The sequence below is a fragment of the Thamnophis elegans genome, chromosome 14 (assembly GCF_009769535.1).
Source record: "Thamnophis elegans isolate rThaEle1 chromosome 14, rThaEle1.pri, whole genome shotgun sequence".
In the NCBI taxonomy this organism is placed as follows: Eukaryota; Metazoa; Chordata; class Lepidosauria; order Squamata; family Colubridae; genus Thamnophis; species Thamnophis elegans.
Window position 1 is genome coordinate 9,731,456 of NC_045554.1, and position 13,315 is coordinate 9,744,770.

Below are 13,315 nucleotides of genomic sequence, written 5' to 3' on the forward strand. Positions count from 1 at the left end.
GCTGAGAATGGAGCTGGGGAGCCTGTTTTCGCTGGCAGACTGCTCAGGCCCCCACAAGAGCCTCCTGACACAAGTGACTTAAAGCTGGCTACGCCTACCCTGAGGTCAAACATAATGATGTGGTCCTCAATGAAATCGAGTTTGACACCCCCTGTCCTAGAACGAAGCCATCAATGAAGAAATTACCACCCTCAGATGCAGCCCCATTAGCAACGTATTATTTGCTTAAATCCTGCAGAATAAAACCCGAAAAATATAATGTGCCCTGAGTACGTGTGGGTCCTTCCTAAACAAAATATTCAAACTCAGGGCTTTGCTTGAGACTTCCATGCATTCTATATCTGTCTATCTCTGCCTCTGTATACAACCTACATCCATGCTGATGGACAAGCTGTTACGGTAAGTTGCCTACAAAGCTCTTGAGTCCTGGCCTGGATAATATTTAATTTTCATTGTGTTTTGAAAGAAGGCATTTTTAAAGCAACTTCAACTCTGCCTATATCTAGAAGCCAAGAAGAAAAACAGGTAATTCTTGAATAGTTAGGAAGGAAAGAAGGGAGGGAGGGAAGGAGGGAGGGAGAAGGAGGGAGGGAGGGAGGAAAAGAGAGAGGGAGGGAGGAGTCATGCAGGCAAAAGACAAAATCTTTATTTCTGAGCCTTGGCAACTTGAAGCTGTATGAACTTCAACTCCCAGACTTCCCTGCCAGCTGTTGAAAGTATCATTATAAATATAATCTCTGCAGTTGAGAGAAGGGGCAGCCTTGCAGAAAACAGCATTAATTTGCGCAGTTGCCCAAAGACTTCTGTAGATCATGTTTATAGCCTTATAGGCAGTCCTTGCAGTGTTAAATGGATGCGTTCACAGTTGTGGGATTCCAGCTATAGGTTAAAGATAGAGTGAAAATAAAAAAAATGGCAATCTTTTGTGCTTTTAACATTTTTGCAAAAGCTTACAGTCCGTTAGCTTCACTTCTTTCTGCCGTCATTAATTCGGCAGGAACCAGATCTGGCCTAAAACAAACAATGGATTTGTGTAAAGCCACACAAATAGCGTGGGCACGACATAACCGCGAACGTCAAAAGCGCGCCGACAACAGCGCGCCGACAGAAGCGCGATTTAACTTAAGGTAAGGTTTAGGGTTAGGTTTAGGTTTAGGGTTATGTACAGCGCGCTTCTGTCGGTGCGCTGTTGTCGGTGCGCTGTTGTTGCGCGGTTTTGATGGTGCGGTTTTGTCACCGCGCTTTAGTCACACGCGCTTAGTCTACCGCGGTTTTGTGGTGGAACCACATATAGGACAAATTATTTATTTGGGTTATGGCTGGGCTAGAAATAAACATACTATTTACTTTTAAATAATTAAATTTTAACTCAGGGACTGCCACAAAGAAGAGGGAGCCAAACTATTCTCCAAGCACCTGAGGGCAGGACAAGAGCCATGGGTGGAAACTAATCAAGGAGAGAAGCAACTTAGAACGAAGGAGAAATTTCCTGACAGTGAGAACAATTAATCAGTGGAACAACTTGCCTCCAGAAGTTGTGACTGCTCCAACACTGGAGGTTTTTAAGAAGAGATTGGACAACCATTGCCTGAAGTGGTGTAGGGTTTCCTGCCTAAGCAGGGGACTGGAGTGGAAGACCTCCAAGGTCCCTTCCAACTCTGTTATTCTATCCTAAACACGAATAAGACTAATTATTTCTATGGTGTTACGGCTGGGCTAGAAGTAAACATACCGTTTACTTTTTATAATTATATTTAATTATGTTTTGGTGGGGATTCTCCCACTTTGTGGCTCTGCAACCAGCCACAAAACCTGTGATGGCAAAGCACGGCACGAAGGCAGTAGAGAATTCTGACAATACTCACTCAGCCTGGGCAAGCCCGATCAAATTAAAAAACAAAACAGAACAATGGGACACCCCCACCCACCAAACTGCTCACGACCCCCGAACAAGCCTTGACCCACAATCTCTGCACCGAAAGTTTCTTCCGTGCTAAAAGGGCTACGGAAAATATTTCTGGTTTATAGCTGAATTAGTGAAGACCAAAAAGAGTGAGTCTAATTGCATCTTAGGGATTAAGCCTCTATTCTTTTTTGAAACGTTAACTGCTAACAGCTGCAATTTCGTTTCTGGGCTGTATGGAGCAGGACTATTAATAGGCCAGTCCTTGAAGGCAGAATGCTAAATTATCCCCTGCCTGCTTTTCTAAACCATTCGTGTTAACCTCTTTGTGTTCTGCTATCTGATCCCATTTATCCACTTAATAACCCCTACAACAAGATAAACTGAAAGATCGCAACCAGATCTTTAAAGTCTGCATGTAGAGAACGATCTCCTCTTGTCATTTTAACTCTGGCTGGTACCTGTGAATTTATAGAATCCACTGTGATCTACCTTCTCTGCATTGTGCAGAATTCTATTAACTTCTCTTGCATCTGCCCTCGCCTAATTGTCATTATTGCTTTTAAAGTAGCAATATATTTCTCCCCTCCCACCCAACAATCAGGCAGTTGCTGCAATCCTTAGAGTATTTAGATTCTCTTCTCAGCATCTTTCTGAACACAGCACCAAAATGTCTGAGTTTAGCCTTGTAAGGTACACCAGACTAAGAAGCTGACATCATGTACCCCTAAAGCTACATTTCATTAAAGGTAAAGGTTCCCCTTGCACATATGTGCTAGTCGTTCCCGACTCTAGGGGGCGGTGCTCATCTCCGTTTCAAAGCCGAAGAGCCAGCACTGTCCGAAGGCATCTCCGTGGTCATGTGGCCAGCATGACTAAACGCCCAAGGCACATGGAACGCTGTTACCTTCCCACCAAAGGTGGTTCCCATTTTTCTATTTACATTTTTACCTACTTTCGAACTGCTAGGTTGGCAGAGGCTGGGACAAGTAACGGGAGCTCACTCTGTTAGGCATGCTAGGGATTTGGACTGCCGAACTGCCAGCCTTTCTGATCAACAAGCTCAACATCTTAGCCACTGAGTCACTGCGCCCCCCTACTTTCATTGGAATGGCTATATGTCTATGGACATCCTCAATCATCCAGGTCATGGTTGTCCCAAAGGTACTTTTTCAAGAGGCAAGTCGACTTTCTCTGGCTCTCTTCTGGTTTCTGGTGCTCCTGTGTGCGTGAAGACCAACTGGCGGGTGCTCTGGAACCCGGAAGAGCTACAGGCGATGGCTCGCATGCCCGAAGAGATGGTTCCGCGTGCCACTTCCGGCACTCGTGCCATAGGTTCGCCATCACAGCTCTCTAGATCAAACTTGATTTAATTGAGTGTCGCATCAGGGTTGTGTTTGACCTCGGGGAGGGGGCATGGCCAGCTTGACCTCACTCATGTCGGAGTGGCTGTGGTGGCCCGAGTGCTTTGCCAGAGAAAACAGGCTCCCGAGCTTCGTTTTCGACTGTGATGGCCTCCAGTAACCCTCTGCCAGCGAAAACAGAGCTCTGTTTTCGCTGGCAGAGGCACCGCGGGCTGGTCATTCGCTGTTTCCGGGGCAGCCCAGCGGGTCGGATCTAAGCACCATGTGGGCCGGATCTGGCCTGTAGGCTTTGAGTTTGACATCTCTGCTCTAGATCTAGAGCTACACTTTTTTTTGTAATCTGAAAACAATACCACCTTTTGACCATTTTCGGTGCTGAATTGGCACCTGACAAGAGGGATGAACTGGCAAAAAATAGAATGATTCGAAAGACGGATGAATTAGGAAAGGGGTCGGCAAACTTAAACACTGAAAGAGCCATTTGGACCCGTTTCCCGCAGAAAACACCGGGAGCCACAAAGGTCCTAACCGGAAGCTCTCTGTTCAATTCTGGAGCTGACCGGAAGTTCAGTTCCCCCACCGTAGAGTCTCCTCCTAGCGCGGTGTACTTTTTCCTCTACCTGTCATAGCCGAAAGCCCTATCAATTGTGGAGACAACTGGAAAACCCCCCTTGCCATAGAGTCTTCTCCTGGCGCACTGTGTCTCCCCCCCACCCCCCTGGAAGCTCCTCTCAAAATTGTGGCGCCGACCGGTGATGGAGCCGCAGCAGAGGGAGGAAAGAGCCACATGCGGTTCCAGAGCCGCAGTTTGCTGACCCCTGAGTTAGGGTAACACCATTTTTAGGACAGTTGGAAGACATTTCAGGCTGCACTTATTAATTTGTATTTATTTATTTTTTACCTTCAGATCATCCAAACTAGGAGGAAGAGGTCCTGGCTTTCTGTTTGAAATATTAGTGTTCGGTCTGGGTGTGCTGACAGCTACTGAAGAGATGCTGTTGTTCAAAGCATTGAGTGGTACATTCCCAGTGTTACCCTGTTTGTCATTTATTTGCCTTCAAAGGAAGAAAATAAAAAGATGACATCAACCTTCAAAAACAAATCTATCTTTCCCATCCATTTCTTTCAACGTGTACTGCCAATTTTTCCCCCCCCTTTAGCCGTCAAGCATTTTATCTATTTTAACTGGGTTGGCTTACAGAAATGTAATTTTAAAGCTTCAAAGTTATCTTGTTTAGCTTTGAAGAATTATTTTTATTCCATTAATGTAACTTCCAAAACTAAACTGCAATGAGGAAAAATTTTAAAAATTAATTACTCTTTTCCTTTTTTTCAGGGGCAAAAAAAGGGGGCGGGGGAGGGGGAGGCGAGGAAACCAAAAGAAGTCTGTCCAAGATTCACCTACTTGAGTGGTGCAGGAAGAATTGTCTGATAATTGTAATGTTGTTGCTGTTGGCTCAGGATTTGCAGTTGCAAAAAGAGTTGCTGTTGCTGCAGCAAACGAGCATAGTTGGAGTCCATCGGGGCCTCGTTTTTCTCTAACTTCTGATCGGGGGGGATATACTGGTGGTACTTCAGTTTCTTCACTCTGGGCTTCGGTTCTTTGGACTTCTTGCTCCGGGGTCTGTCACTGGGGTTCTTGGGGTGCGGTTGCTATTGGCAGAGAGAAAAATACAAATAAATCCAAAACTCTTATTTTGTGTTACAGTAGAGGTTTTATTTACTTCTTTGTTCGTTAGATCAGAGGCTTCCAAACATGGCAACCTTTAAGACTTGTGGACTTCAATTCCCAGAATCCCCCATGCCGACTTGGGAATTCTGGGAACTGAAGTCCACAAGTCTTAAAGGTTGCCAAGTTTGAAGACTCCTGCGTTACATGGATGATTCTTTTCTCCAGAAACTCAAGAGGCCCCTCAAATTTCATCTCCACAATGGCAAGTCTATGAGAAAGAATAATGATTGGCCCAAAGTCACTGAGTGAGTGTTCATGGCTGCGCGTGGATTTGGCTAGTTCAGGTAGTCCTCGACTTACAACTACAAGGGAAGATCTGAATTTCTGTTTCTAAGGAAGGCGACTGTACCCAATTTTTACAACCCGTTTTTGCCACGGTTGTTAAGCAGATCAGTGAAGTTGGTAAGCGAACTATGCAGTCATTAAACAAATCTGGCATATATACTGTTGAAGATATATATATGTATGTATGTATGTATGTATGTATGTATGTATGTATGTATATAGCCAAGAGCCAAGGTGGCGCAGTGGTTAAATGCAGCACTGCAGGCTACTGCTAGATCAGCAGGTCAGCAGTTCAAATCTCACCGGCTCAGGGTTGACTCAGCCTTCCATCCTTCCGAGGTGGGTAAAATGAGGACCCAGATTGTTGGGGGCAATATGCTCTCTGTAAACCGCTTAGAGAGGCCTGAAAGGCCTATGAAGCGGTATATAAGTCTACTGCTATTGCTACATACATACATACATACATATATATGTATGTATATATTCATATTCAATGGTAAGAATTGTGGGTTTGAATTCAGTATCTGACTATAATCCAGGAGATTATTATTTTTGGAGCTGCTTTAGCAAATTCTTTTCACTTTAGCAGCTACTCTTAACAATTTCACTTAACTATCCGCCCCCAGAACAGACCAAACACAAATTTACAGATAGAAAAATACTGCTCTGCATTATGTCTTGCTAAATTGAGATAGAAAGATTAGTACATTAATAATGTAGGCTGCCAGAATTGTAGCTTCGCCTCATCAGTCAGAAATTATTATCCTAAAATTTAGGTCAGTGTCTCTTACATTCCGATTTAGGTGTTAAAGCTAAGCATTGCAAGCTAAGGACTCTAGCAAAAGTCGGCATAACTTAAAGGTGATGTCATCCTTTTGTCTACTTGATTCAGTGTGATATCTTTTTAAAAAAACAAATGTTATAGAAACTGGCAGATGCAGCTCCCTTCCTTCATTCATCTGCAAAACCACTAATCCAGCTGGCGACATTCTGAAAAATACAATTACTATATTTACAATATCAATAACCAAGGTTAAAAAATATTTATTTTAGGAAAATGATTAATAGTTACAGCAGAGCTGGATGGGATGAAGATTTCATGCTCGCTTGCCAATACATACATGTGGGTTTCCCCCCTAAAGTTATAAAAAATCCTTGACCAACTAATTATATATTATTATTCCTGGTTAAAAATGTTCATTTTTGTTGAGGAAAGCGGCATAATTACACCAACACCCACTGGTTTTGTTCTATCCTACCTTTATTAGTGTTGGCCCACTGCAGTGTTTTGTGGCAGTCACAGAATTTGTGGTGAGAGGAGCAGCAGTTGTTGTCCATGTGACATGCTGATCTGTGACAGGTGGCTTCAAAAAGTCAGCTCCTGGTATTGCTAAGGGGGGATACTGAGAAGAGGAGAAAATGAGAAAAAAGCTATTTAAACATTTTCCAATATGCAGTAGGTGTCACCTTTTCAATGAGATTTTGCGGTATTTCATATCGTCTGTATTTCCCTGAAATCAGAATGTCTGAATTCTTATTCCGAATAAGGACATTCTGAATTTCTCACAAAAAGCAATGTACGGGAAATCGTTATGATCATTCAATAAGAATCCAAACAGAATTATGAAATGCGTAGGCAGCAAGCTTTTTTCTTAAAATAAATTTAGGAACATCTGTATGCCTTATCTCAGTTTGTAATCTTGAAAGTCGTATGAAAGTTTGATCGTACCAATAAAGGAGAATTATTTGCAGCTCAGGGTTGAGCTTGGTTGTTTTCTTGAAGACGCTTCGTGACCCAACTAGGTAATATCATCAGTGCTAACCCCACTCCCTTCTAGCACTGATGATGTTACCTAGTTTGCGTAATGAAACATCTGCAAGAAAACAACTACTGTAAGCTCAGAAAGGACCTCAGAAAGGTTAATCATAATTTTGAAGGGGAAAAGTCTTCTTTACTTGTAACTCTATGACAGCTAATTTCTTTTCTGGCTAGCTGACAATATACTTAAAAGATATATTAAATATGCAGTCAGCTATCATGCCCAAATAACCTTTCCATTCAAAGCCAACAGCTGCACTGCTCCCTATGAAGCACACTTCGATGCTAAGTAAAAAAAAAGTCCTCTATATAATTTTAAAGGACAGAGAGATGATGATTGGAAAGGTACTTTACCGTCAACATTAAGGAAGCAGTTATGACAGAATGGATTGGAAAATTTCGGCTTTTCCCCTCAGGCTTTCTTATCATAGAAAAGAGCCTATTTCAACGAATTGGCATAATGGCGTATTGGATGCTATCCCTTCATAGGTTGGAAGACTAATTAGGTAAAGGTACATATGTGCTAGTTGTTCCTAACTCTAGGAGGCGGTGCTCATCTCTGTTCCAAAGCCGAAGAGCCAGAGCTGTCCGAAGACGTCTCCGTGGTCATGTGGCTGGCATGACTCAATGCCAAAGGCGCACGGAACGCTGTTACCTTCCCACCAAAGGTGGTTCCTATTTTTCTACATGCTTTCAAACTGCTAGGTTGGCAGAAGCCGGGACAAGTAACGGGAGCTCACCCCGTTACGTGGCACTAGGGATTCGAACCGCTGAACTGCCAACCGACAAGCTCAGTGTCTTAGCCACTGAACCACCGCATACCTAATTACTAAGACTAATTACGCTCAACCATAAACACCAAGCCATCTGTTTGATTTGATTAGCTTTTTCCTTATTTATGACAATGAGTCAAACTGGATTTTTCTCTGGAAGGGGGATATAAGGACATAAAAAGGGACAACATTTGAATCTCAAGCTGGAAAGACGTTGCTATTAGCGAAAGAGAAACTGCTTGGTTTACCATCAGGAGATGGCAACATTTCAAATGGCTGGCAGGATACCTGGGTGGCTGAGGAAGCTGGAGTCACCGGGGAGGGTATTTCTTTTGTTTTGGCCTCTCCGGGGGAAGCGGTTGACCCTTGGGACTCCTGACTACCAGGCTGGTCTGGAGATAAAGCATCACTGCTGTCTTCATCAAATGAGAATTCATCCAGTGTTTGAGGATAGTTCTCCTGACCAACTGCTAAGGGGAAAAAAAAAAAGCTAAGTCATTTACAGAGAGAGGAGACATTGGTCCTTGAACATATGACTACAGTCGGGATCACAATTTGTGTTGCTGAGCAAGGCAGTTGTTAAGTGAGCTGAGCCCGATTTTCTGAACTTACTTAGGACTTATATACTGTTTCATAGTGCTTTTACAGCCCTCTCTAAGTGGTTTACAGAGTCAGCCTATTTGCCCCCAACAATCTGGGTTCTCATTTTACCTCAGAAGGATGGAAGGCTGAGTCAACCTTGAGCCAATCGTGATCGAACTGCAGGCAGTGAGCAGAGTCAGCCTGCAATACTGCATTCTAACCACTGCACCACCAGGGCTCCTACTAGCAATAGCACTTAGAATTATATACCGCTTCACAGTGCTTTACAGCCTACAAAGTTAGCCTATTGCCCCCAACAATCTGGGTCCTCATTTTACCCACCTCGGAAGGATGGAAGGCTGAGTCAACCTTGAGCCGGTGAGATTTGAACTGCCGAACTGCAGCTAGAGGTCAGCTGAAGTAGCCTGTAGGTCTGCACTCTAACCACTCTGCCACCTCGGCTCAATTGCCATGGTTTTTAAGTGAATCGCCACAGTTGGTAAGTGAATCACAGAGTTACTCACAAATCCGGCTTCTCTCATTGACGCTGCCTGCCAAGAAGCCAACAGGGAAGATGCAAATGGCATTGACCCAAGGGTGTTGCAGCCATCATATATTGCCAAGTGCCTGAATTTTAATCAGGTGACCATGAGGACTCTGTGATGGTTGTTAAATGTGAGGATGGGTCATTGGTCACTCTTTTCAGTGCCCTTGTAACTTTGAATGGTTACCAAATAAATGGTTTCTCAAAGTAGAGCATTACTTGTACAGTGAATGCTCCGACTGGAGGGATAGGCTTGTGTTCTCCATCATTTTTATTCTAATCCAAAGATCTTAACATACGGATTGTTTCCAATTTCCCTCCCCTCTCTTTTAAGAAAAGGACAATGGTTTTATCAAGCAGGGGATGGAGTAGAAGATGAATCTTTTACGGGGGAGAACCATCCAGATGGCCAAAGCTGGACAGATGGTACGTGTTCCCTCACTGCGTGATGATCATAGAACCACTTCCACTGATGTAACAGAAAAGCTGAACAATATTATTCCACGTGCTCAAAATTAATACTTTGTTGAAATACAAAAACAATGTTAGACAGCCAGCCACAGAGAGATACACTACATTGCCAAAAGTATTCTCTCACCCATCTAAATAATCAGAATCAGGTGTTCCAATCACTTCTATGGCCACAGGTGTATAAAATCAAGTATCTAGGCATGCAGATTGTTTTTACAAACATTTGTGAAAGAATGGGTCGCTCTCAGCTCAGTGAATCCCAGCGTGGAACTGTGATAGGATGCCACCTGTGCAACAAATCCAGTTGTGACATTTCCTTGCTCCTAAATATTCCACAGTCAGCTGTCAGCTGTATTATAAGAACGTGGAAGTGTTTGGGAATGACAGCAGCTCAGCCATGAAGTGGTAGGCCACATAAACGCGTCCAACATCAGTGTGTGACCTCACAAATGCGCTTCTGGAAGAATGGTCAAAAATTCCCATCAACACACTCCTGAACCTTGTGGACAGCCTTCCCAGAAGAGTTGAAGCTGTTATACCTGCAAAGGATGGTCCAATGTCATATTGAACCCTATGGATTAGGAATGGGATGTCACTTACAGTAAGTTCATATGCGAGTAAAGGCAGGGGAGCGAATACTTTTGGCAATATAGTGTACTTGTGCTTGCATTCTTTTTCCCTTTTTCTTTTGTCTATTTTTATTTTTGTTTCCAGTCCTAACAGGCTACTTTCAAAGTGACAAACCGAGAACGCTCTCTTGAGGAAGTGTCACGAGAACACCAAGGCGCATTTATGATGGCTATTGCACCACTTCACGTTCCAGATTTTCACAATCTGAATTACGAGATTCTCCTGGCATCCACAGACCTCACAATCCTACTTGCCTATAATTGCTTCTTTGACGCTGGAATCTACAGGGAGAATATTCTTCTCCACGAGTTCCATAGGGCCCGGCCTCTGAGCGATCTTTTCATTCAGGTCATCAGCCAGTCGCGCCCTCTTTAGCTTCATCTGAGTGGCCTGGAGAGAGGGTTCTGCAAACGTTTCTTGGGGGGGAAAAACAATCATGGTTAAAAGCTCTCAATCTATATATAGTGTGTGTGTGTATATGTGTGTGTTTCAGCATAACTCTGGAATCCCTCCAGCAATTTCAACCTAACTTGGTACAGACTTACTCTCTGGAAACAAATACTGTGGGGGTAAGACAGCCCTAACACCCCTCGAGTGTGTGTGTGTTCTGTTAAGATACTGCCTGTTGTGCCTTCAAATGGCTTCTACCGTACTGCCGTAAAATGGCTTCTACTATGCAGTGCAGTAGAGTTGCCATGGTAACAGCTTCACAGTACTCCACAAGGGGGGTCCCACTTTCCTTGACGCTTCTGGGGGTCACAGGGAAAACATTTGTAGCTAATTTAATTGTCGCCGAAATCAGGGCTTTTCCTGTCTAATACGGCATTAGGATAAATAAATACTCGGGCAACGCCGGGTGATCAGCTAGGGCTATATAAATGCCACTTTCAATGTTTCTTGCATGCATCTAAAGTTGTAATGGAGATAGTAAAGCAGATGGTGTAGAACCAAAAAATAAATAAAATAAGAGAACCCTCCAGAGCTTCCCTATTACAGAACAAATCTGAAGGGAGACACTTTCTCTATAAAAAAAATAAACAGCTCCAATGAACTAAGCTTTAGTCCTACTTAGTTAAACTTGTAACATTTTACATCACAGGTCAAGGTAAGAAATCATTTTAAACCTGGGTTTTAAATTCAGTTCTCGTTTTGCTGAGCTTGGTTCTCACCATAAGGTGAACCATAAACGTCAGTTTATAAACTGTAATAATTAGTTTCACACGCACGACATATTAAACCAAGGTCAAACAAACCATATTATGCCATAATGTACCCACTGCCATTTAGTTGCATAGAAAGTCACACCTTTTAAAACCTGTTGTTGGGATTGGAAATACAGATAAACACATGGTAAAGATGCAGCCTACGATTTTTTTTTGCCGAGAAGGTTTCACTTATCTATTCAGAAATTTAATCAGGAAATAGGAAATCAAAGTAGGGAGATTCTTACCTTCAAGAATATGCATCCTGACTAATTCTGATCGATCAGGTCTACTGCGTATTTTATGCTTCAGAAAATTTTCAGTCTGGAAAAAAATAGGTAAAGACACTACAATTGAATGGTAATAAGCCCAAAATAGTCCAGTTTCGCTGAAATTGACAGGAACTGCACAGCACTATCAGCAATGTTTTTATCTGACAATGCTTTGCAAGCTGTTGCCTGATATTATAAAACTAAGTTTAATTTTTTTTAAATCCTTTAAAAATTCAGATTCTTGGTAATTCATTCAGCAAGGTGTAAAATGTGAACTAAACCACTTCAAGTTTTATACTCCCAGATTTCAATGCATTCAAGAATAAGAAACGTGTTCTTATTCTTCAAGGCAATAACACAAATGGAATTCTATCTTTATAAAGAAATACAAAGCTAATTAGTCTATAATCTAACATTGTTAGCAAATGTGCAACAGGTGCAAGCAGTAAAGAGGGGTATTTGAATAGACTTTGAATTTTAAAACGATTGCCATTATTCCTTATAATGTAGTTTGTTCTTCTGAGTGTTTATATTGAGCACTTTAAGCTGCATTAGTATATCTATCAAAGGAAATGTGAGTTGTTTTTCCATAAACCTGCGCATTTATTCATGAAAGCTTACAACATAGTCTCATTATTAAACATAATATAAAATGTTATGAACATTAAAATATCCCTGTAACTGTGGGTGTTTTTAAAATTGTTTTTAATAATAAATCACCAAGCTCTTTCCCTAGTTTATCTTAGTTTCTAAGCAAATGTAATAGACTGCTTTTCAAGGGGGGGGGGGGGAATAGCACTTTTGTATCCTCATCAGTAAGTTTTGAAAATTCAGGTGATAATTTAAACGTATATTTTTGACTTCTCAAGTTTAAAACTATGAGATACGATGGCCTGGTTTTAATTGTTTAATGAATAATTTCAATTATTTATCTTTAGGTTGAAGAAGAATTAGGTAATGCCCTTTGCCCAAAAGAATTGAGAGTTAATAACTAAATATATCATGAAAATTATTGGTTTCTAAACATAATACTTCAACAGCCAGATATGAAGCACACCTTACTCAGGAAGTATATGACTAATCGCAAGGATTAGTTATACTAATTTTGAAAGTGGCCATAGGACTGCGTGGTTAATCAAGCTGATGCTGATGTTTGAATTGTCTGAATTAATTCTCTCTCAATTTCATTATAGAACGAACCCAGGTTTCATTTCTAAAAATCTGTAACAATTTCTCCTTGTTTCCAAAAGTCCTTCGTCTAGCATTTTTCCCAGGACAATCATACGCAAAGAATGAAACATCATGTTTGAACTTGATTTCTCACCCTAGCTCTTTCCAAACTTTTTATTTGCTCGTGAAACGCAGCTGGGCTCTTCAAAGCTAAAAAACAAGGAAACGAAAAAGGGTTATGTAGCCAGGAGATGACAAAGGTATATAAATATCTTACATTCAAGCAGGTTTGTTTCAGCTGGCTTAGTAGGACGCTAACTGTACCTGTACATAAGGATCGGCTGTAATAAAATCACCCTGCCTGCTATGTGCTGGATTCCAGACACTTCGATTCACTTCATAAATATGGAGTAATAACTAAAGAGCAGAAGCAGAAAATGGGCTTTTGCACTACTCTTAACACAGCATATGTAGACCAATTATGTAACAGCTATAATAGTAGTAGTAAAAAAAATTGTGTTGCATCAGGAGTCTGGTGTCAAATGAACAGGGATTATTAACACTGTCA

General features: G+C 41.9%; 1 protein-coding gene across 4 annotated transcripts in view; it reads right to left on the reverse strand.

Moving 5' to 3' along the window:
- The window catches only part of MRTFB (myocardin related transcription factor B), an 85,347-nt gene that overhangs the window by 16,814 nt on the left and 55,218 nt on the right, over window positions 1-13,315 (reverse strand). For 3 of the 4 annotated variants that reach the window (XM_032231223.1, XM_032231224.1, XM_032231226.1), the window contains 7 exons: window positions 12,902-12,957; window positions 11,554-11,629; window positions 10,358-10,519; window positions 8,165-8,346; window positions 6,544-6,687; window positions 4,673-4,920; window positions 4,169-4,322 (listed from right to left, as the gene is read on the reverse strand). In XM_032231223.1, coding sequence (XP_032087114.1) covers window positions 4,169-4,322; window positions 4,673-4,920; window positions 6,544-6,687; window positions 8,165-8,346; window positions 10,358-10,519; window positions 11,554-11,629; window positions 12,902-12,957 — 1,022 coding nt within the window. The remainder of the gene's footprint in view (window positions 1-4,168; window positions 4,323-4,672; window positions 4,921-6,543; window positions 6,688-8,164; window positions 8,347-10,357; window positions 10,520-11,553; window positions 11,630-12,901; window positions 12,958-13,315) is intronic. The other variant, XM_032231225.1, reaches the window with a different exon arrangement.